The sequence below is a fragment of the Somniosus microcephalus genome, chromosome 13 (genome assembly GCF_052327205.1).
Source record: "Somniosus microcephalus isolate GS21.2 chromosome 13, FLI_Smic_1.0, whole genome shotgun sequence".
Classification (NCBI taxonomy): Eukaryota; Metazoa; Chordata; class Chondrichthyes; order Squaliformes; family Somniosidae; genus Somniosus; species Somniosus microcephalus.
The window spans coordinates 35,125,118-35,149,748 of NC_140999.1; the positions used below are offsets into that span (position 1 = coordinate 35,125,118).

General features: G+C 47.6%; 1 protein-coding gene across 1 annotated transcript in view; it reads left to right on the plus strand.

Moving 5' to 3' along the window:
* adamts10 (ADAM metallopeptidase with thrombospondin type 1 motif, 10) overlaps positions 1-24,631 on the plus strand; it is a 233,009-nt gene that overhangs the window by 59,229 nt on the left and 149,149 nt on the right. The window contains exon 8 of the mRNA XM_086004738.1: positions 24,026-24,069. Within this exon, the coding sequence (XP_085860864.1) occupies positions 24,026-24,069 (44 nt within the window). The remainder of the gene's footprint in view (positions 1-24,025; positions 24,070-24,631) is intronic.

The window sequence follows — 24,631 nt, forward strand, 5'->3', positions numbered from 1 at the left end:
AGAGAATGTGCTATTTGTGAGGCTGCCAATGCATGGCATATTATAGTTGGATGAAATATGGTAATTGGGAGCAGGTTTTGCTTACCGGGAGTACTTCTAAATGACTGTTTTTTGGCCACTCTCCCTGCCGGAATATCATGACCTTCCATCTATTTATTTATTTATTACGGGAATATGTCTAGTCTGTACACTAATCATCTCTTTCAATGGACTGAAAATCAGTTGGGTTCCATAAAGGATGCATCCCACCAAATTACCAGGCGGTGAAGACAAAAAACTTACTCCCATGTCTCCAGCAATGTATTTCTTACCATTCCTATATTAACTAGCACATGGCATCGGGAATAATCCTGAGATTACTATCCTCAAGGTCCTGCACTTTAATCCGATTCCTAATTGATGGAACTCCCTTTGCAGGACCCCAATTCTATTTCTTTTTAAATGATTGATTCCAACATGAACCATGACTTCTGGCTTGTTCCCCTTCGCTCTGTAAAATCTTCTGCACATGCTTATTGACAGTCATTGCTTTGGCACCGGGGAGGCAGAACATCATTCATAATGGATTGCTACAGCTTTTTGGCATGTTCAGTACAAGTGCAGCACAGCGAAAGTGAGGATTGTGCATAAAGGCAGCACCAGGGACTCAACAAAAATATACACAAAATGATGATTGCACAGTTTTCTAAATAATCACAAAAAACAGTTTCAAAACGCAGGCAAAAATGTGACACGAGTTTTAAGAGAACCTACTAAGCAGGCCTCACCTATTGTCGGGTTGATGCACTTTTTTTTTTATTGGTGAGGCGAATGCTGTGGGTGGACTCGTGCCTGAAAGTTGGTATGGGACCTGATTTGTCGTCTTTTAAGTATTAATACAAGGCCCATGCGTGCTAGTTGCAGGGCCTCCTACCTTGTCATAGCCGAAGTGCAGCAAATCCAGCGTGAGGTCTCGCGCTTGATTTTGTGTGTATGTGTGGCTTTGAGCCCAAGATCAGCCATGATCTTACTGAATGGCGGAGCGGGCTCGAGGGGCCAAGTGGCCTATTCCTGCTCCTATTTCTTATGTAACCCTACCAGTGGCGCAGCACCTCGCAAAATTGGCGATCATAAGCGCACAAGAACTTCTGATCCTGCGAATCACAATGCTGAAATCTTTAGTGCAAAATGAACTAGCAAGCTGACTGGGTACTTTACAGAGGTATCTTTTCAACTTGTATTTCCACATCAAGTAAGTTGGAGTAGGGCTATTAATTTAATATAATAGGGGATTAATTTCCTCGTCTGCTGTAATATTCCTGCACCAGAACTGTGACTACACTTCTCTGTAAGGTGAAGTGCCTTGTGATGAAGACATATAAGTTTGTTTGTTTACTCCCCAGCTGAAATTTGCTAACTTAGCACCACCCAGGGGATTGGACCTTGGCCCGTTTGGTCTGTACGGCCCAGTTGTACGCTGCCTTTACAAACTGAGCCATCATTTTATTTTTTATTATTTAATTGCACATGGATTAAAGAAGGGCTACTAGCTCTTTAAAAGAGTACTCCCTAATTAAAGGTTTTAGCTGAAGTATTTTATGTCATTGTGGGGGGGGGGACAAATCCTAGACAATTTATGTAGTTGAAATTGAACAATGTTGATCAGTGTCGGGTATTACAAACCCAGTTAAATGTTCTTTTTTTCAGTGATCTGAAATGGGCTTGATCAGGAGCCATATTTGCATCTGTGCCAGAAGCAAAATGTGTTTTATATCTGATTGCACTGTCTTGTTGCGATTATTGTATGGCCATTTAGAATTCTCTTTTTTTAAAGACTGAAATGTCAAAGGACTTTGAATAGGTCCAGCTGGTTTATGGAACATGTTCAGAGTGTAGAGTCCTAAAAAGATCAGAGACCAAGGGACTGACTTTCCTCGACTGATGCAAATCCTGTCTAAAAGATTAAGATCCGGTTAATCTCACCCAAATGGCAATGTGCTAATAGAACTCAAGTTTCCTCAGTGAGTTCATTTGCATAATTATTCACAAATCCAAGTGTAGACTGAAGCAACTGCAAAAAGCACCCTAGTGATGAGGCAGGGAAACTGCATATAAATGAAAATTAAAGTGACGGGATAGTTGAAAGGGGAAATAAAGACTCAAAAGGTGTCTCAACCTGTTAGCAGTCTTTGTCAAGAAGTGACAGGCAAAAATGAAGGGAAAGGAAGCCCCACATGGAAGCTTGAGGCTGCAGGTGACTGGTTCATGTCAGCGGTAGGTGTTCTCGCAGCAGAAAGCACACCACTGCATCTGGCTGTCTGCTGACCCAGACCTTGTGCAGACAGTTGCTGCAGCCATTATCAGTTGGGTGCGTACCATGCCTGTAAATATGGTTGGTGGCATATTGGTAGGTGACACCAATCAGGCTTTGCTAGCTGATCTGTCTGGCATGTTTTATTTCATACATGCCGCAAAAAGCTGCGATTGGGAGGCTCTGAAGAACCATCCAACATAATGGCCGCTCAAGGCCTTCACATGTATCTTGTGTTTTTCTGCTTGCCAGCCATACCTACCTTGTTAATTGGAGCCTCTGCATGCAGTTATTGTCTGTCAAAGCGATGTCTGGTCACCTCCAGCATGCAGATGCTAATGTGTGGGTACCAGCAGATTGGTACAGACTACCTGCCATCCATCCCAACCCACCTGCCATCCCTTCAGTGGTTGTCCTCCTCTTCATCTCAGCTAATTGATGAACCCTCGTCACTGACTCCTCAACCAGAGAAAACCGCTTTTCTTCAGTAACCCCATCAAAACCCTTCTCCATTTTAAAAGGTTCTATTAAATCTTCTCTTGACCACCTTTGCTCCTGTGGAAATAGTCCCGGTGTATTGCCTGATCTTTTGTGACAAGCCTTGTGAGACATCTTATTAGTGTCTTCATGAAAATCCATTTCTACTTCATCCACTGCATTTACTTCATCTATGCAATCAGTCCCTTCAACAAAGCTTTACTGCATACATGCTAACCTACAGAACTTAGAAAAGCTGATGAACAGCTTCAAAAAAGTTGGCAGAAGCCCAAAAATGCTGACTACTCAAAGAAACATATGAATGAAAAACAAAACTGAATAAATGCCTAGGGAAGTCTTTTCTCTGCTGTTGAAGAATCCTAAATAAAATGAGGTTGAGCAGATTGAATCAGTTACTAGTAAGACCAAGACTACAGAAAAGGACCAGTAACCAGATATTAGATTCTGAGTGAGTGAAACTACCAATTTATCAGATTGACTAGTGCAGGGAATTGATTTGTCAGTATGGCACAGTGGGAGGCATTTTCGTGAGGTTGGTGTTAAGGAACATTATTGGGCAGAGTAATGGGATGTTTACCGTAATACTAGTACTGAATACAAAGGGCTGGATTTTGTGAATGGAGGCGAGTTGGAGGCGGGACTGCTGCTTGTCGTGTCAAGGTCCCGCCTCCATCCTCGCCTGACCATTCAGAGGGATTTTCCCCTGATTGAGCTTGTTAAGCCAGCCCAGCGGGCTCAGCAAGCCAATTAGGGAAGAAGTCACTGACAGATCACGTCAACGTCAGACGTACTATCTGTCAAGACTTCTTGAAAGAAGAAATGACAGCGTTTGACAGCTCTGTGAAGCTGTCAAACACTGACATTCTCCTTGGTTTGATGAGTCTTTGTGGTGAGGACACAACAAACATTGAAAATTTCAGATGTCTGATGGATCGGAGGGTCCATCAGCCATTACCTGAAATTGACCAAGGTGGATGTCCGCTCTCCCGATCCAGCAGAGCTAAAGGCTAGAAAAGGGAAAAAATGTAAGTGAACACTTTTTAAAACTAATCACTCACCTTGCATACTTACCACTCCACACTTGCACCCATCACTCACCTCTACACCTTACTTCCAGGTGCCTCCGACCACCGCAGACCTCCTCCACGTCTCCTCCAACCCGGCGGGGTTCTTCGAGGTCGGGAAGCCTTCACCTGTGAAGGTAAAATGGCACTAATCCTTTTTTCTGCCTGCTAACTACCTGTTAACAGGCAGTTAAAAGGATTAAAAGCCTTTCCCGCCTCCAGGAGACGGGACCCAAACCAGCACATCTTCCTAGCCTCCTGGCAAGTGGGCACGGAGGCGGGATGGGGGCAGGTTTGCCATCCGCCCCCACTTTCTCCGATTTTACGGGCTGTCCCGCCTCCATGACCGCCTCCTCGGGGCTTGGAAAATCCAGCCCCTAGAGTGGAAAAATGTTCCACTCCAGCATTGAAATCCTTTATCTTGAGCACAAAATTCACCTCATTTCACCCCTGTAAAAAAAAATAATGGAAGTTGAAAAAATCTCCAGTACTCAATGGATTAAACATATATAGAAAGTTAATTAAAACTAGAAGAAACCAAATGGAAAATGTGAAAGAACATGTTCAGTTTTTGGGTTAAGTTTTTTACGCCTTTTGCTGGCGACCAATCAAAACAGATTTTTTTTTTAATATTCCAAGTTCATTCGTTTTACAGCATTGGCTTGGTGCAGAAAATAAATGCATTGCATATGTGCAAATGTTAATAATTTGTCGGTATTATTCCCAGTTGCTTATTTCTGCCAATTGCAGCAACATTTTTTTCTGATAATGTCCATTCTCAGAAATGTCATTTAAAAACTTACTGAGACCAGTGTAACATGTTTCTTTATGCATAATCTTTCTGCACTGAAATAATCCTGTTGAAGACTGAGAATTTTTCTTATACTGGCAGATCTCACGTGGTTGCCTGGGGTGTTTTGGAAGCTTTATAAGAACAGGGGTGTTGTGCAAGGTCGTATAACCAGGGACACTGACTTGTATGAATTGGGTCAGATCTGGGAGCATTTGGAAGGGGACTTGGAGTCTGGCAGTACCAGGGAGGAGATTTGTGGCCGAGGGGGTCCCAAGATCTTATAGCACTGGGAGGGGGCGGTTCTCAAGATTTTGACAACACTGCTGAGGAAGTTTCTTGAAACATTGGGACAGATTCAGTGATCAGTGGGAAAGAGATTCTGGGAGCATTGGAAGGGAGGTCAAAGGATCTGAAATCATTTGGATGGCTCTAGGATCAGAGAGTTCTAGGAATACAGTCCTTGGGGGGTGATGGGAGTTGAGCACTGAAGATTGTTTCTGGAATTTGGAAGTTGGTGCAAGGTATATGGGCAGAGTGATGTTGGGTGCCAGCAAGTCTTGGGAGAGGGTTCTATGGATTTGGGGGACAGAGTTTAGCAGTATTGGGGGTTTCTGGGATCTGGCAGTATTGGGAGGTACTGGGTCTAACAGCCATGAGGTCGAAATGGTTCCAGGGGAATGAGGCCCAAACTACTGATGGGCCCTTTCGAACCATCAGGCCCCAACCTTGCACTGTATTCCTGCCTGTAAGCTGCCTCCCGCTACTTTTTCTGCAGCCCCTTTTGCACCCTCAGATACCCACCACACCGCTTTCCCCATCATCAATTGCTTCCTGTTTTTATGGTCCTGCTATAAAATATTTAATACATTTTTTTCTTCTTGAAATTCTTCCAGCGTCCCTGATGACCATGTGTGCGGGAAGTGTGTCCAGCTGCAGCTACTGACAGACCGCATTGCGGTATTGGAGCTGCGGATGGATTCATTTTGGAGCATTCGCGATGCTGAGGACATCGTGAATATCACATTTAGCGAGTTGGTCACACCGCAGGTAAAGGGTGTACAGGCAAGAAGGGAATGGGTGACCAGCAGGCAGAGTAAGAGGCGCAGGCAGGTAGTGCAGGAATCCCCTGTGGCCATCCCCCTCTCAAACAGATATACCACTTTGAATACTGTTGGGGGGATGACTCATCAGGGGAAGGCAGCAGCAGCCAACTTCCTGGCACCATGGGTGGCTCTGCTGCACAGGACGGGAGGAAAAAGAGTGGAAGAGCTATAGTGATAGGGGACTCAATTGTAAGGGGAATAGATCGGCGTTTTTGCGGCCGCAATCGAGACTCCAGGATGGTGTGTTGCCTCCCTGGTGCAAGGGTCAAGGACGTCTCGGAGCGGCTGCAGAACATTTTGGAGGGGGAGGGCGAACTGCCAGTTGTCGTGGTGCACATAGGCACCAATGATATAGGTAAAAAACGGGATGAGGTCCTAAAAGCAGAATACAGGGAGTTAGGAGGTAAATTAAAAAATAGGACCTCAAAGGTAGTAATCTCAGGATTGCTACCAGTGCCACGTGCTAGTCAGAGTAGAAATAGGAGGATATCTCAAATGAATACGTGGCTAGAGGAATGGTGCAAGGAGGGATTCAAATTCCTTGGACATTGGAACCGGTTCTGGGAGAGGTGGGACCAGTACAAACGGGACGGTTTGCACCTGGGCAGGGCTGGGACCGATGTCCTAGGGGGAGTGTTTGCTAGTGCTGTGGGGGAGGGTTTAAACTAAAGTGGCAGGGGGTTGGGAACCTGAGCAGGGAGACAGAGGAAAGGGAAACAAGGAAAAAAGCAAAAGACAGGAAGGAGAAAAACAAAATTCGAAGGCAAAGAACTCAATGGTTTAAATCAAACATGGTCACAGTAAATAATAATTCATATAGGTCTGGGAGCGTTAAAAAAACAAGCCTGAAGGCTTTATGTCTTAATGCAAGGAGCATTCGAAACAAGGTGGATGAATTTGCGGCGCAAATAGAGGTAAACGAATATAATTTGATTGGGATTACAGAAACATGGCTCCAGGGTGGCCAAGGCTGGGAACTCAACATCCAGGGGTATTCAATATTTAGGAAGGATAGGCAAAAAAGAAAGGGAGGTGGGGTAGCATTGCTGGTTAAAGAGGGGATTAACACAATTGAAAGGAAGGATATTAACTCTGATGATGCGGAATCTGTATGGGTAGAACTGAGAAATATCAAGGGACAGAAAACGTTAGTGGGAGTGGTATATAGACCTCCAAACAGTAATACGGAGGTTGGGGATGCATTAAAAGGGAAATTAGAGAAGCATGCAGTAAGGGCACAGCAGTCATCATGGGTGACTTTAATTTACATATAGATTGGGCTAACCAAATTAGTAAAAATACTGTGGAGGAGGAATTCCTAGAATGTTTACGGGATGGTTTTTCTGGAACAATAAGTCGAGGAACCAACCAGAGATTGGGCCATCTTAGACTGGGTATTATGTAATGAGAGAGGATTAATTAGCAATCTTGTTGTACGAGGCCCCTTGGGTCAGAGCGATCATAATATGATAGAATTCTTCATTAGGATGGAGAGTGAAGTAGTTGACTTGGAGACTAGGGTCCTGAATTTAAATAAAGGAAACTACGATGGTATGAGGCGCAAATTGGGTAGGATTGATTGGGAATGTCACTCAAAGGGTTGATGGTGGATAGACAATGGCAAACATTCAAAGACCGCATGGATGAACTACAGAAGTTGTTCAGCCCAGTTTGGGATAAGAATAAAACAAAAAGGGTGACTCAACCGTGGCTAACAAGGGAAATTAGGGATAGCATAAGATCCAAGGAGAGGGCATATAAATTGGCCAGAAAAAGCGGTAACCCTGAGGAGTGGGAACAGTTCAGGAATCAACAAAGGAGGACAAAGGGATTAATTAGGAAGGGGAAAATAGAATATGAAAGTAAGCTTGCAGGGAACATAAAAACTGACTAAGAGCTTTTATAGATGTGTGTGAAGAGAAAAAGATTAGTGAAATCAAGTGTAGGTCCCTTGCAGTCAGAAGGAGGGGAAGTTATAATGGGGAACAAAGAAATGGCCGACCAATTAAATGCATATTTTGGTTCTGTCTTCACAAAGGAGGACACAAATAACCTCCCAGAGATGTTGGAGAACATAGGGTCTGATGAGAGGGAGGAACTGAAAGAAATCAGTATTTGTAGGGAAATGGTGTTAGGGAAATTGACGGGATTGAAGGCCGATAAATCCCCAGGGCCTGATAATCTACATCCTAGGGTACTTAAGGAGGTGGCCCTAGAAATAGTAGATGCATTGCTGATCATCTTCCAAAATTCGCTGGAATCTGGCACTGTACCCATAGATTGGAGGGTAGCTAATGTTACCCCACTATTCAAAAAGGGTAGTAGAGAGAAAGCGGGGAATTACAGACCTGACATCGGTAGTGGGGAAAATGCTAGAGTCCATTATAAAGGATGTAATAGCTGAGCACTTGGAAAACAGTGACAGGATCGGACAAAGTCAACATGGATTTACAAAAGGTAAATCGTGCTTGACTAATCTGGAATTTTTTGAGGATGTAACTGGGAAAATAGATAAGAGAGAACCAGTAGATGTGGTGTATTTGGACTTTCAAAAGGCTTTCGATAAGGTCCCGCATAAGAGATTAGCGTGTAAAGTTAAGGCACATGGGATTGGGGGCAAGGTATTGACTTGGATAGAGAACTGGTTGGCAGACAGAAAGCAGAGAGTAGGAATTAACGGGTCTTTTTCCGAGTGGCAGGCAGTGACTAGTGGGGCACCGCGGGGATCGGTCCTTGGACCCCAGCTATTCACAATATACATTAATGATCTAGATAAGGGAACTAGATGTAATATCTCCAAGTTTGCAGACGACACAAAGCTGGGTGGGCGTGTGTGCTGCGAGGAGGATACCGAGAAACTCCAGGATGATTTGGACAGGTTGGGTGATTGGGCAGAAGCGTGGCAGATGCAATATAACGTGGATAAATGCGAGGTTATCCACTTTGGTGTCAAAAACAGAAAGGCAGACTATTATCTGAATGGCAATAGATTGGGAGAAGGGGAAGTACAACGAGACCTGGGTGTCCTTGTGCACCAGTCGCTGAAGGTAAGCATGCAGGTGCAGCAGGCGGTGAAGAAGGCAAATGGTATGTTGGCCTTCATAGCAAAAGGGTTTGAGTACAGGAGTAAGGATGTCCTGCTGCAGTTGTACAGGGCCTTGGTGAGACCACACCTTGAGTACTGTGTGCAGTTTTGGTCACCTTATCTGAGGAAGGATGTTCTTGCCATGGAAGGAGTTCAGCGAAGATTCACAAGGCTGATCCCTGGGATGGCAGGAATGACGTATGAGGAGAGATTGGGTCGATTGGGCTTATACTCGCTGGAGTTTAGAAGAATGAGAGGGGATCTCATCAAAACTTATAAAATTCTGACAGGTCTGGACAAACTAGATGCAGGTAGAATGTTCCCGATGGTCGGAGAGTCCAGAACCAGGGGTCATAGTCTAAGGATAAGGGGTAAGCCATTTAGGACAGAGATGAGGAAGAATTTCTTCACCCAGAGAGTGGTGAACCTGTGGAATTCTCTACCACAGAAGGCGGTTGAGGCCAAGTCTTTAAATATATTCAAGAAGGAGTTGGATATATTTCTTAGAGCTAAAGGTATCAAGGGATATGGGGAGAAGGCAGGTATGGGGTACTGAGTTTGGATGATCAGCCATGATCTCATCGAATGGCGGAGCAGGCTCGAGGGGCCGAATGACCTACTGCTCCTATCTTCTATGTTTCTAATATTTGGAAAATCATTGACTAGTGATGCACAGTTTCCTGATCTTCAGTCCCAGTGTGTGTTAGAAGCACAGAAGTAGATTATATACACCGATTATATACACCTGCCTCGAGTTTCCCAGACACAAATGCATTTCTTTCACAAAGAAGGACAACTGCCACACACACTCCCATTCCCTTATCTAAAAGTTCCTGTAACCTATTTAGTCTAAATTCCCAATTGCTGTGCACGTTTTGTGTCACATGCAAATGTCTGAATGGCTTCATTAATGCCCTCCTCCAAATCATTTTATGAAGATGAAGAGTAATGGTCCCAACATAGCGCCCTGTGGGACTTCAATTGTGACCTGGCCCATACAAATTTATTCCTATTCATGATGACTCTCTGACTATGACAATGCAACCAATGTCCTATCCAGCATAATATCTGACTGACTGCCAATCCTGCACAATTAAATATTACCCAACAGCCTCCTGTAGGACAGTTCATCGAAGGCTTTCTAGAAATTAGGTGTATATCCTCAACCAGACTGTCATTAACCATTAATGTGCTCACCTCTTCAAAGACCTCAATTAGGTCAGTGAAGCAGGACTTCCATTTCCTAAAGTCATGCTGGAATTCTCTTAATAGTTGCTAACCTCTCCAGATGATCATATACCCCATCCCTTGCAATGCATTCCAGTATTTTCCTTACAACTGATGCCAAACTAACTCTATAATTCCCGGAGTTTGATTTCTTCCCCTTCTTAAAATACCGGCACTGTGTAATCCTCCCGACAGTCCATTATCACAGAATCACAGAAACCCCACAGTGCAGATAGAGGCCATTTCGGCCCATCGAGCCTGCACCGACACATATCCCACCCGATCCCCGTAACCCCTACACCAACACATATCCCACCCTACCCCCGTAACCCCACGTATTTAATCCCCCTAACACTAAGGGTCAATTTATCATAGCCAATCAACCTAACCCGCACATCTTTGGACTGTGGGAGGAAACCGGAGCACCCGGAGGAAACCCACGCAAACACGGGGAGAATGTGCAAACTCCACACAGACAGTCACCCGAGGCCGGATTCGAACCTGGGTCCCTGGCGCTGTGAGGCAACAGTGCTAACCACTATGCCACCATTAGAATCATCCGAAACCGCAGAGCTATTAAATTTACGAGCTAATACATCTCCCATTTCTGTCAGTTCTCGGGGATAAATGTCGGAGCAACCATACATTTTCTTCATTGAAATCCATTTTAAGAGCACCACTGGCACCTTGGCATCGTTTTCAACAGTGAAAATAGATGTAAAGTATCCATTTAGCACTTTAGTTAAAACCTGTTTCTCAAAGCTAACATGCCCTGCTAAATCTCTCAAAAGCCTCATGAGATCTGTAATCACTTTCTGGCTTCTGATTAACTGAAAAAGCTTTACCATCACTACCACCCCATCTGCAGTGCTTTTCTCGAATGCCCTTTTGACAATTTTAATAGTGGCTTTAGTTGTCTCCAATTGTGTGTTTTCCCATCCCTGCTGACAGTGACAGTTATTCACTTTATACCTGGTGAAATATTTCCTTTTGTGAATTATTTCCCTATAAACCTCCCTGTTTAGTCATTTGGGTTTCACTTTACCATAACCTTCATTTTAGTGGAAGAACCTGCATGGTTTCTCTGATCATAAGTATGGCTTTAATTGAAACTTTTATTTCTGCTGCAGTCAATTGCCTAAAAAACTGAAATCTGATGATAGTGATCACTATTGCTCCCCCACATGGAGATCAGATATTATTCAGGATCACTGCAAGGACCAAATTCAATAGATTATTTCTCCAACATGCTGAGTAAAGAAGCAATCATTGGCAGTATTGGCAAACATTTCTGCCTTGCCTCCCTGGTTGACTAATTGAAATCTCCCATAACAGAAACACTAGCCTGTTCTACAGTCCTTCTAATTTTCTAAGTTCCTCATCTTGCTGAACCTACTGTCCTTAAGGCCTACAACAGCTGTGAAAGATCAACGTTAGATCACCTGCCTGATCTAACTTCACCCAAATTGTTTCTGGTTCTCTCTGTTAACCAGTACCCTCCCTCTCTGTTTAAACAATGAGGGTGAAATTGGTCTTGGGAGGTAGCACAAACCAGGCAATAGAAAAGAAAATCAAGCTGAGAGTAAAACGGGCTGTCTATTCATTATTCCCCATTTTGAGCTACGTTCCGAGATGAATTTCATCCCCAATTTTCTGTAATAAACAGAGCTACACATCTCTTTTGTTTCGTCTTGTCAAGTCCATTTGAAATCTTCTGTAACCATTTAATGGAACTTGATTTTTAAAAATTTGGTTATGGGATGTGGACATCGCTGGCAAGGCCAGCATTTATTGCCCATCCCTAATTGCCCTTGAGAAGGTGGTGGCGAGCCATCTTCTTGAACCGCTGCAGTCCGTGTGGCGAAGGTACTCCCACAGTGCTGTTAGGTAGGGAGTTCCAGGATTTTGACCCAGTGACGATAAAGGAACGGCGATATACTTCTAACTCAGGATGCTGTGTGACTTGGAGGGGAACTTGGAGGTGGTGGTCTTCCCATGTGCCTGCTTCCATTCTCCTAGGTGGAAGAGGTCGCGGGTTTGGGAGGTGTTGCCGAAGAAACCTTGGCGAGTTGCTGCAGTGCATCTTGCAGATGGTACACACTGCAGCTACAGTTCGCCGGTGGTGGAGGGAGTGAGGCCTAGAAATTCAGTATAGCCACTTTTGGGGCGTTAAAGTCGGGCGGGCGCTGAAGTTTGCGCCCGCCGGAAAGTGGAGGCCACTTCGCCGATATTCAGTAGCTTTGGCCAAGGAGTTTGCTCGAGCGCTAAAACTGGCGTTGCACGCCTATCTTTAGGCGCTAAGCCGGCGGTGCAGACTGATACCGCCGAGGCCAGGCGCAGCGCAGGTGCGGTCATGTTTTGATTGACAGCAGACACCCTGGCGCCGGCCAGCTCTTAAAGGGGGAAGGGTCGACTTGGTCAGCTGCCACGCCCTGGATACTGCAGCCCTCCAGCTAGGCCTAAACACTGCTGCTGGAGAGAAATAGCGCCAGCAAGGATGCAGAGGGCCCGTGAGCGAGCGCAGCGCTTCTCTGGCCATGATTTAAAGGTGCTGGTTAGGGCTTTGGAGAGGAGAAGCCATATCTTGTTCCCGGACAGTGGCAAGAATCCTCCCAAGAGGGCGTACAGGAGAGCCTGGAGGGAAATCGCCCAGAGGGTCACAGCCAACAGCGATGTCCCCAGGACTGCTGACCAATGCCGGAAAAAGTTTAACGACCTCACTCGGGTTGTCAGGGTGAGTACCCTTTCCAGTGTCCTCCTCATCCTTGCATGTGCACCTCACATTATGGGCAAAGGGATCTCAAAGGCCTAATGGCCAGCCCTCATCCAGCACCTATGGCACTGGCATGAACATCAATTGCACTTTCTGCACTTTACACACTGGCCAAGCTATTCGACCATGGGAGGCAGTGCACACAACAACAGGGCACCACACTGGCCAAGCTATTCGACCATGGGAGGCAGTGCACACAACAACAGGGCACCACACTGTACTTAGAGGCCGTCCTTTCTCTTGCAGGCCAAGCTGGCCCAGAATCTGAAGAGCCGGACTGACACCGGGGGAGGCCGTGCCCAGTTCCAGCAGCTCAGTGACCTGGAGGAGCGCGTGGGTCGACTCATGGGTGCCCGGGTGATTGGCCCCGTTGCAATTGGAGATGCCGACCCTGTGCTGGGCCCCAATGGTAAGGACATGACCGTTTGGACCTCTCTCGTTCCCCTTGCGCTTCAGATCTACATCCTTTGCCACTGTCCGACCAATGCGCAGAATGCCACCACTCATGCCTCCCTCGCTGACGCCCTGTCCTCACTCTAAAGCTACTCTTGTGCCTTCCTGCTTTCAGCTGGTGAGGAGGAGGTCCCTGAAGCTGCGAGTGTCAGTCCCTCGGAAGAGGAGGACGAGGAGGAGCAAGAGGAAGGCGGCACATCGGGGGAACCCTCATCCGCACCAGGGGATGGCAATGGAGGGGACACGTCTTCCCTGGAGGAGAGCCAGGAGGAAGTGTTGCAGGGGGGTGTAGGTCCTGTGCCCAGTGGCGTCCAGCCATGCGGGAAGGGTCGGCCAGCTCGGCGGCCTTCTCCCCAGAGGGGGGAAGTGTTGCAGGGGAGTGTAGCTCCTGGGCCCAGTGGCGTGCAGCCACGCGGGAAGGGTCGGCCAGCTCGGCGGCCTTCTCCCCAGAGGGAGAGTTCGGCCTCCAGTCCGGAGACGGTCCTCGCCCAGGAGCTGCGCCTCCTTGATCAAATGTCCGCGGACTCGGATCGTCGGCACACCGAGTTCATGGGGGTTGTGGGACGGTTGCCGGAGGCCATTGAGTCCCTGGCTCATAGTGTGGCCGATTTCGGGGCCTCACAGGCCAGGGGTTTCGAACAACTCATGGCAGCACAGGCCAGGGGTCTCGAACAATTCGGGGCATCACAGGACGCGAGTCGGGCACAATTCGGGGCATCACAGGACGCGAGTCGGGCCGAATTCAGGGCATCACAGGACGCGAGTCAGGCCGAATTCAGGGCAGCACAGGACGCGAGTCGGGACGACTTCAGGGCAGCACAGGACGTGAGTGGAGAGTTGATCAGTGGTGCCGTGCAGTCACTGGCTGGTCTGATGCGGGCACAGACCAGGGCAGTACGGGCACTCACTGCTGCCACACTTGCTGTGTCACGCACGCATCGCCAGGGCACCCGCCGCGCTGCTGCAGCACAGCGGTCTGGCCTTCACCAGATTGCTGCGCTTGCTGCAGTGCCAGCCCGGCCAAGTGCCAGTGTCTCTGGCGACCAGCGAGCGCCTGGCATCAGCCAGCTTGCCCCCATTGCTGCAGCCGCCACTGCCACTCCCCCAGCAAAGCTGCGACGAGCTGCTGGAGAGACTGATGCTGCCCAGCCACAGCTGCAGCAGTCAGCAGCCGGCCCCTCGAGGGCCGGAGCTCGTCTAGGCCGACCCCCAAGGGCATCTGCCGTCACGCAATGTGCCCCTCAGGAGCCTTCCCCCAGCCTTGCAACACCCACAGGGCCCAGGTTGAGGCGGAGCAGCAGGTCGGCCAGGGGCCGGAAAAGCCTGGACAAGGACTCGCCCTCTCGGCACACAAAGTAGAGTGTGTTGCCAAATGTTTTTTATCTGGGGGTGTTTGTGTTCTCTATGGGGGGGGTTTATTTTGGTAAGGCCGAGGATGAAGGCAAATGTTTTTTTATATGGGGGTGGTTGTGTTCTCTATGGGGGGGGGCTCTTTTGGTAAGGCCGAGGATGAAGGCCATTTGGATGGACAAGTTTTGTTATTCCTCCCCAGGTTGTGGGAGTGAGATATGTTTTTGACTGTTTTTTGGGGGTGTTGTCTGTTTTTGGGTTTCATGTGGGAAGGGCCCTGAGTTTGTTCAATAAAGCTTTTTATTTATTCAGCTTGTCCATGTGTGATGTTTCAAGTGGTTGTTGCGTTAACCGGCTGAGGGCTTGCGGAGCGGCTGCATTCATGTGCCTTCATTGCCGCAAGCCATTCCCTGACAGGGGGCCTAGAAGTGTCGTTCAATAAGCCGCCGACGGACGGCCCTTGGACCTTGTGGCTCCCTCCTGGGCTGGTACTCCTCCTCCTCCTCATGGTCCTCCTGCTCGTCCTCCTGAGGTGGTGGTCCAACGTGAGGTGGCAGTGCCTGAGTCCTGCGGATAGCCAGGTTGTGCAGCATGCAGCAAATGACGACGAACTGGGAGACTCTATCCGGCGAATACTGGAGAGATCCGCCGGAGCGATCCAGGCAGCGGAACCGTTGCTTGAGGACGCCAATCGTTTGCTCTATGATGTTCCTTGTGGCTTGATGGCTTTCGTTGTATGCCTCCTCAGCAGGGGTCCTGGGCGCGTGGAGCGGGGTCATGAGCCATGTACACAAAGGATAGCCTTTGTCCCCGATAAGCCATCCTCTTTGGGGAGGCTGTGCCTGGAACATGTCAGCCACAGTAGTCTGGCGCAGGATAAATGCATCGTGGCTGCTGCCTGGAAAGCGGGCATTGACAGCTAGGATGCGCTGCCTGTGGTCACACACCAGCTGTACATTGAGGGAATGGTAGCCCTTCCGGTTGCGGTAATCCTCGGCATTGTCGATAGGTGCCCGCATAGCCACATGCGTGCAGTCAATGGCGCCCTGCACCATGGGGAAGTCGGCGATCCTCGCAAATCCGACTGCACGCTGCTCCTGCCTCTCTAGGGTCATGGGGAAGGAGATGAATTGGTGTCTCCTTGTGAAAAGGGCATCGGTGACCTGCCGGATGCAGCGATGCACGGCGAACTGGGAGATGTTCGCTATGTCCCCAGCAGCGGCTTGGAAGGAGCTGCTTGCATAAAAGTTCAGAGCCACCGTGACCTTCACTTCCACCGACAGAGACGTCCTGCACATCAGCTGTGGACACAGATCTCTGTGAAGCAGCTGGCAGATCTCTGCAACCACCTCCCTTCTGAAGCGCAGCCTCTTAACACAATGCGCGGCAGTCATGGTGAGATAGGACACCTGCTGGCGGTATTCCCTGAGTGGGTAAGGCCTACGTTGCCGACGCCTGATGGCCCCTCTGCGTCTAGGCATGGCTGCCCCGCTCACACAGTGTCTGCGAGCCCTTCGCACATAATGCTGGAACTGAGGGTTGGAACCCCATGCAGCCCCCATAATATACTTGCAAACAGTGAAATCACAATGAGTCAAATTTCCAAGCTCTGGCCAGAAGCCAAAAATACCTCTCCTATGTTGGCCCAAATCAGTAAGGTCTCTTCCTTGGTCTCTGTCCAGAAATCCGTAGCACTAAAGTCATTGCAGCAAAATGGCAGCCCTTTATAGTTCAGTCTAAGTGCCCTTTTAATTAGCGCTCCCCGAGGCCCGCAGGGCCTCTGTTGCGTTCCACCTCACAGTTCTTAACAGCGCCACGCCCACATTGGGCGGGCGCCACTGAAGTTCCGGTTTGGGGCGCACAAACGGCGTTGCACGATGAAATGACGTCATAAGTTGCGCGCGCAGCTGAGCGCGCGCAAACACTTTGCGCCGGCGCTAAATGTCAACTGAAGTTGGGCGTAGGCGCAGATCGTTCTGCGCCCGGCCGCTAAGTGCCTAGCGCTCGAGATCTACTCCTCTTATGGCGCTAACGGCTGGCGAACGCAACTGAATTTCTAGGCCTGAATGTTTAAGTTGGCAATCAAGCGGGCTGCTTTGTCCTGGATGGTGTCGAGCTTCTTGAGTGTTGTTGGAGCTGCACTCATCCAGGCAAGTGGCGAGTATTCCATCACACTCCTTACTTGTGCCTTTTGGACGGTGAAAAGGCTTTGGGGAGTCAGGAGGGGAGACACTCACCGCATAATACCTAGCCTCTGACCTGCTCTTGTTGCCACAGTATTTAAGTGGCTTATCCAGTTAAGTTTCTGGTCAATGGTGACCCCCAGGATGTTAATGGTGGGGGATTCGGCGATGGTAATGCTGTTGAATGTCAAGGGGCGGTGGTTAGACTCTCGCTTGTTGGAGATAGTCATTGCCTGGCACTTGTGTGGCGCGAATGTTACCTGCCAATTATCAGCCCAAGCCTGAACGTCGTCTAGGCCTTGTTGACTGCTTCATTATCTGAGGAGTTGTGAATGGCACTGAACACACTGCAGTCATCAGTGAACATCCCCACTTCTGACCTTATATTGGAGGGAAAGTCATTGATGAAGCAGCTGAAGATGGTTGGGCCTAGGATGCTGCCTTGAGGAACTCCTGCAGCGATGTCCTGGGGTTGTGATGATTGACCTTCAACCACCACAACCATCTTCCTTTGTGCTAGGTGTAATGTATATACCTTTAAGGGGGGAACTATGTTTTACAACTAACGCTTGTATCGAAAAGGAAACCCGAAATGACCCGACACTGTCTCGGGTATATGATTTGACGGTGAAGGGATGGCCAGCACATGGCGACTCACTGTTGCCAGCCTTCTCGACAAGGAGAGAACAGCTGTCAGTGTGCCGGGGGACCTTGATGTGTGGATCCCGAGTGGTAATTCCACCCAAGTTAAGGGATAGAGTGCTCAATGAGCTTCATGAGGGTCATCTGGGAGGGGTAAAAATGAAAAGCCTAGCCAGGGCTTATGTGTGGTGGCCGGGAATCGATAAACAAATCGAGGAGTTGACCAAGAGCTGCTCAGGATGCCAGAAAGTCCAAAATGCACCACCACAGGCTCCTCTACACCCATGGGAGTGGCCCTCATCTCCATGGCAACGGGTGCATATTGATTTTGCTGGTCCATTCATGGACTCAATGTTTTTAATAGCCGTGGATGTGCACTCGAAATGGCCTGAGATCATCAAAATGTCCTCCACCACCACGGAGAAAATTATTGCAGTCCTACGGACCATTTTTGCCAGGAATGGCTTGCCAGAACAGATTTGCTCCGACAACGGACCACAGTTTGTGTCCGAAGAGTTCCGGAGGTTCTTGAAAAAGAATGGGGTAAGGCATTACACATCCGCCCCGTATCATCCAGCCACAAATGGATTGGCTGAGAGGTTCGTACAAACCTTTAAGAAGGCAATAAAGGCTATGTACAATGACAACATTCCGCTGCAGCACAAGGTGGACAATTTCCTGTTCGCCTACCGGAATGCGACACATGCAGTCACCAACCAGGCCCCAGCCATGATGTTCTTTAACCGAAGGTTAAATCTCACCTGGATTTGCTCAGACCAAACGTACGAAGAGATGCTGAGAGTAAGCAATTCCAGCACATCCATGAGAAGCCAACAAGGAGCTTCAATGTAGGGCAACCAGTCTTGGCCCGCGACTACCGAACAGAGAAATGGCAGCCAGGAATGATATGCACACGGCAGGGCCCACTAATGTACACAGTGGACGTTGGGGAGAGCATCGTGAGATGCCATGCTGACCAGATCCTAGGGTCACAGGAACAAGTCAACCCCATGCCTCGCCCATACGTACCTGGTGATGAACCCGACGTACAGGTCGCGCGTCTACCCCAGAAACAGTAGCATCGGAAGCTGATGAACCAACCAACGACAGGGGGCCAGAATCGCCTCCGCACCAAGAGCAAGACACTCGGGAAAGGCGCTATCCAGAAAGGGTCAGGAAGCCTCCCCAAAGACTGAATATATAAATAGACTATTTTCAGCTAATGTTGCATGTTAAAAGTGTTAATTGTAATTAGTTTGATATTTAATTGTTAAATTAATGTTATGGTACTGTTAATCTAAAAGGGGAGGAATTGTAATGTATATACCTTTTTAAGGGGGGAACTATCTTTTACAGCTCATGTATACTGCAGTACCGGCAGTGACCACACCTGTATATAGCACTGAGTAGTAATCTGTACAGATCAGTTCCACTGTGAGCCACGTTGAGTAAACACCTGTTGTACCATTCTCCTGCAGTCTGTGTCTTATTATACATGGACACAACACTAGGTATGACTCCAGCCAGTGGAGCGATTTCCCCCTGATTCCCATTGACTTCAGTTTTACTAGGGCTCCTTGATGCCACACTTGGTCAAATGCTGCCTTGATGTCAAGGGCAGTCACCCTCACCTTACCTCTGGAATTCAGCTCCTTTGCCCATGTTTGGACCAAGGCTGTAATGAGATCGGGAGCCGAGTGGTCTTGGCGGAACTCAAACTGGGCATCAGTGAGCAGGTTATTGGTGAGTAAGTGCCGCTTGATAGCACTGTTGATGACACCTTCCATCACTTTGCTGATGATTGAGACTAGACTGATGGGGCGGTAATTGGCCGGATTGGATTTGTCCTGCTTTTTGTGGATAGGACATACCTGGGCAGTTTTCAACATTGTCGGATAGATGCCAGTGTTGTAGCTGTACTGGAACAGCTTGACTAGAGGCACAGCTAGTTCTTGAGCATAAGTCTTCAGCACGCAGCCAGGATGTTGTCGGGGCCCATAGCCTTTGCTGTATCCAGTGCGCTCAGCTGTTTCTTGATATCATGTGGAGTGAATCAAATTGGCCTGAAGACTGGCTTCTGTGATGGTGGGGACCTCGGGAGGAGGCCGATATGAATCATCCACTCAGCACTTCTGGCTGAAGATGGTTGCAAACGCTTCAGGATGTCTTTTGCACTCACATGCTGGGCTCCACCATCATTGAAGATGGGGATATTCATGGAGCCTCCTCCTCCCGTTAGTTGTTTAATGGTCCACCACCATTCACGACTGGATGTGGCAGGATGCAGAGCTTTGATCTGATCCATTGATTGTGGGATCGCTTAGCCCTGTCTATAGCATGCTGCTTCTGCTTTTTAGCATGCATGTAGTCCTGTGTTGCAGCTTCCCCAGGTTGGTACCTCATTTTTAGGCGCCTGGTGCTGCTCCTGGCATGTTCTTCTGCACTCCTTATTGAACCATGGTTGGTCCGCTGGCTAGAGTTGTTAAGGAGTTCAAGGATGTTCTGTGGAACCACTGGTACAAATATTTAGGGATTCTTTAGATAAAGGGTAGGATGAGAGAATAAAAGATGTAGTGCTCTTTATTTAAAAATGGATCTCGGAGTATTCCAGGAACTATACATCACATCAATACCAGGAAATGTTCTAGAACTGATTGTCAAGGATAAACTGATGGAATATACAGGGAAAGAGTTACAATTTGGATTGTGCATCTGAGCATGTCAACTTTTTCCCATTATAAATTTCTAGTCCACATTTATAATTGGTTTTATCTATGTAAGCCATCACTCTGTGATTGTGCAGTCTGGCTACTGGATTCCCACAAATCACTTAAAATTCTTTGAATTTTTTTTTCATTTTTTTTCCTCAGTAACTGCAATTTCTAATGATGATTTAAGCAAAACTAAAATTCAAATAAATATATATTTCACTTGAAATGTGCTTCACTTGAAATGTGACCTGATCATGCCCAAGTTCCTAGCTTCGGATCCTTAACTCATCTGAGGAGTGTCAGTCCATTATTGTTCTCACGCCAGGTCAAGTGCTGACATTGGAAACCATTCCGCACTGATGCTGCAGTTGTAATTTAAATGCACCCTAATTAATTTTTCTAATTGTGCCCCAGGAGAGTGCTTCCAGCATCAGATGATCTGGCCAGGGATTCCCGTTGGGAACAAAGGGGGAAAAATTCAGTATCGACCATTTTGGGGCGCTAACATCGCCTGGACGCTAACTTTAGCGCCAGTGACCGCGAAATTGTGTTAGCGTCCCAAGAGGGAAGTGGAGCGCTAAATCAAGCGCTACACTTCTTGGAGCGCAAACAGCAGCAAGTGGGGCTCTGCAATAAAAAAACTACCTACCTGGACCATCAAGGCAGCCGCGATCTACTCAAGCAGAGCGCCGGGCTGATCGATTGCAGGCAGGAACCCACGAGAAAAAGCGGAACAAGAAAGGTAAGTTTTTTATTTACCTCGGCCACCTCGCCTTTAATCATCACCCCCGAAGCGGCCCGCCAACCGATGCACGCCTCCTGCAGCTGTCAGTGTTTTCGACCGGCGCTGCTGCAGGGGGCGGAAGTCAATTTCGGGTCCGGGGCGATGACGTCACGATCTCCGGGTGAAGGAGATCGGGGCGCAACGCCGTAGCGCTGCTGCTAATCTCCCGCCAAATATGGCCCAGCCTCGCCTGGTCACAAAGCCCTTTGCGCCCCGTTAGCGCCCCCCGGGGGTGCTAATGGGTGGCGCAAAGGCACCCAATTTCGCCCCTAAACTGTATTTTTTGGAGCTATGAGCTGGCTGTGGTCCTGGGCCCCCAGACATGAGCAAGCCAAGCTGGGAGCAGCGTTAAAAATTTGTTCTTCAGCTATGAGCCAGCCCATGTGACCCACAAACAATTTAAAATTTCTTCTTCACTGTTTATAATGCCTTCTTACAGTGCTGTAAATAGATGTTAAATGATTTTTTTTTGTTTTGCTGGTTTTGTAACCGGAAAATATAATTATCATCTCGAGCTTAATGAGCGAGGAAGAACGCAGATGAAATGTCCTACTCTGCTGTTTTATATTTTTGAATCCCACTCTCCAGTTTCTGTTCAAATTCCACTCTGCTGACTTTCTCAGTCACTCTCTTGTCCATTTCTTAAGTCCTGCTCTGTTGTTTGTGTAATAGGAAGTCTGCTGTAAAATAAAGTGTTGAGTCATTTTTCATGTTGGTTTACTTCCACTATTATTTCTAGGCTAGCTGGAGTGAAGGAAAGGCATTCAATAAAACAACATATATGTAGTCGAACAGTTTGAGAATGCTCATCTAAAGTTTCTTCTCTGGGTGGTAATAAATCCAAGTGTGACCAGGATTGGCTTCCTGTACTGAGCTGATTCACATAGCAGACAAGCAATTGGCTGATTTTTTTTTTTAAGTGTTCATTTTTTGCTAATCTTGAGAATGGTGAAATTTTTTTTTCCAGCTCCCAAAGTACTGAGGAACATAGAAATTTCCACAACCGCAAAAAAACACTGCAATCCATCCGGCCAATCCCAGTGTCTAGGAAACTTCCAGGAGCCACAAGGAAACCTTGGACCTCCTCTGCCCCAGGCTCCCCCACCCCCACCCCCCCCCATCCCCCAACTGCAGTCACCTCCTGACCCCACCTTTGGTGCCAGGGACCATTCTGTCGAGTCCCTGGCAGTGACCCTCCTGCCACCCAAAATACTGCACCTGCTCACTGCCCTGATACTGATTTGAGGCTTAAAATCTCTGCAAGTCTCCCATGATGTGGGATGAGAGTTTGCCAGTTGCCCCAGCTCCCCTCTCCATGCACCAAACCAACCTCCCGTTAAAATCAACCCCTATATCTTAGAATACCTCTTATTTCCCTCCATCAAATTTTCCTCTGGGTGCTTATCCAACTTTCGCTTGAAATTGCTGATACAATCATCACGGTGGCATAGTGGTTAGCACTGTTGCCTCACAGCGCCAGGGACCCGGGTTCGAATCCGGCCTCGGGTGACTGTCTGTGTGGAGTTTGCACATTCTCCCCGTGTTTGCGTGGGTTTCCTCCGGGTGCTCCGGTTTCCTCCCACAGTCCAAAGATGTGCGGGTTAGGATGATTGGCTATGATAAATTGACCCTTAGTGTTAGGGGGATTAAATACGTGGGGTTACGGGGATAGGGTGGGATATGTGTTGGTGTAGGGGTTACGGGGATCGGGTGGGATATGTGTCGGTGCAGGCTCGATGGGCCGAAATGGCCTCTATCTGCACGGTGGGGTTTCTGTGAATCAGTCCCCTTTGCCTCTCTTGGCAGTCCATTCATATATTCAGTACACTCTAAATCTAAATCTAAACTGCCTTTTTACCCTTCCTCTTCCAGAATGTTCGCTGTGTTATCCTGATTTCCCGCCGTAACTGGGGTAGAAGGTGAGCGGAAACTCTCCAGCAGTGTTGTAAATGGCTGCTTACGGCAGGTCTGTAGGGTTACCGCTGATCGTCTGCTGAAGTTACGGCAAGATATTTGGAAAAGCTCCCACCTGACAGATGATCATTTCCGCAGCAGAAGCTGTTTCTCACTGCATTCCCAGCACAGATTCTGCAGGCTGCAAGTCTTTCCAGCAACGTCTCCATCCAGTGTCATCTCATTGGAAGAACCTCTCTCACCATTGACAGATTGCTTCTGTCATCTCTACTTCACCTGCCATCTATTCCATCAGCATGGATGCATTTATACTGTCTCACCTTGGTCCTCAGAATTTGACCTCTCTCCTCCCACCTCCAGCTGCTCGGCGACTTTTTTTAAAATTTGTACATGGGATCTGGGCGTCGCTGGCAAGGCCAGCATTTCTTTGCTCATCCCTAATTGCCAGGATCTTGACCCAGCGACAGTGAAGGAATGGCGATATACCTCCAAGTCAGGATGGTGTGTGACTTGGAGGTGATGGTGTTCCCATGCACCTACTGCCCTTGTCCTTCTAGGTGGTAGAGGTCGCAGGTTTGGGAGGTGCTGCCGAAGAAGCCTTGGCAAGTTGCTGCAGTGCACCTTGTAGATGGTACACACTGCAGCCACGGTACGCCGGTGGTGGAGGGAGTGAATGTTTAAGGTGGTGGATGGGGTGCCAATCAAGCGGGCTGCTTTGTCCTGGATGGTGTCAAGCTTCTTGTGTTGTTGGAGATGCACTCATCCAGACAAGTGGAGAGTATTCCATCACACTCCTTGTACCTTGTAGATGGTGGAAAGGCTTTGAGGAGTCATGAGGTGAGACACTCTCCACAGAATACCCAGCCTCTGACCTGCTCTTGTTGCCACAGTATCTATATGGCTCGACCAGTTAAGTTTCTGGTCAATGGTGACCATCCCATTATGTTGATGGTGAAGGTTTTGACAATGGTAATGCCATTTAATGTCATGGGGAGGTGGTTACAGCTTCTCTTGTTGGAGATGGTCATTGGTCGGCACTTGTGTGGCGCGAATGTTACTTGCCACTTATCATTTGGAGTGGTACCACAGATTTTCAGTCTCATTGCCTTTTAATCAAACAAATTAGTTTTGTTAACCGTTTTTTTGTTCCTGCAGGTATGACATTTGCATCTATAAGAACAAACCCTGTGGAACTCTAGGTAAGATATCATCACCTGTAATTTGGGTTTAAAGCATTCAATGTAATCGTACCTCTTTTACAATTTTGCTATTTTTTTCTCAAAGTAAGTAGGATTATATTAGGATGCTATACCAAAACCTTAAAAGATATTACAGACAGCCTTTGTGCATTAAAAACACTCAATATTAGCTTTACTTGACTGAAGCTTTTTAAAAATGCCATCCAACTTTTCTTTGAATTATTTGGAGTAGCAGCCAAATGAATACATACTGGTAGAGGCTGATGAAGAACATTCTTTCAGTTGGGCTTGCAAAATGCCACTGATGCATCCTGGAAAATTTATACACACTGCATATATTCAGACTGCATATATTCAGCTAACAACTTGATAATTGTGGCCAAAAATATCAAGTAAAAATCCAAGCCCAGGCCTTTAACAGAGGTTGGTACCTTCAAGTAAAAACATTAATAAACGTACTCTAAAGAGAAAAGATTTTTTTTTAAAGTTTAATCGTGTTATTGTGAAATGTGTATGTTTTGCCTAAGATGGAATCATTGAGACAGATTTTGCTGAAAAAATA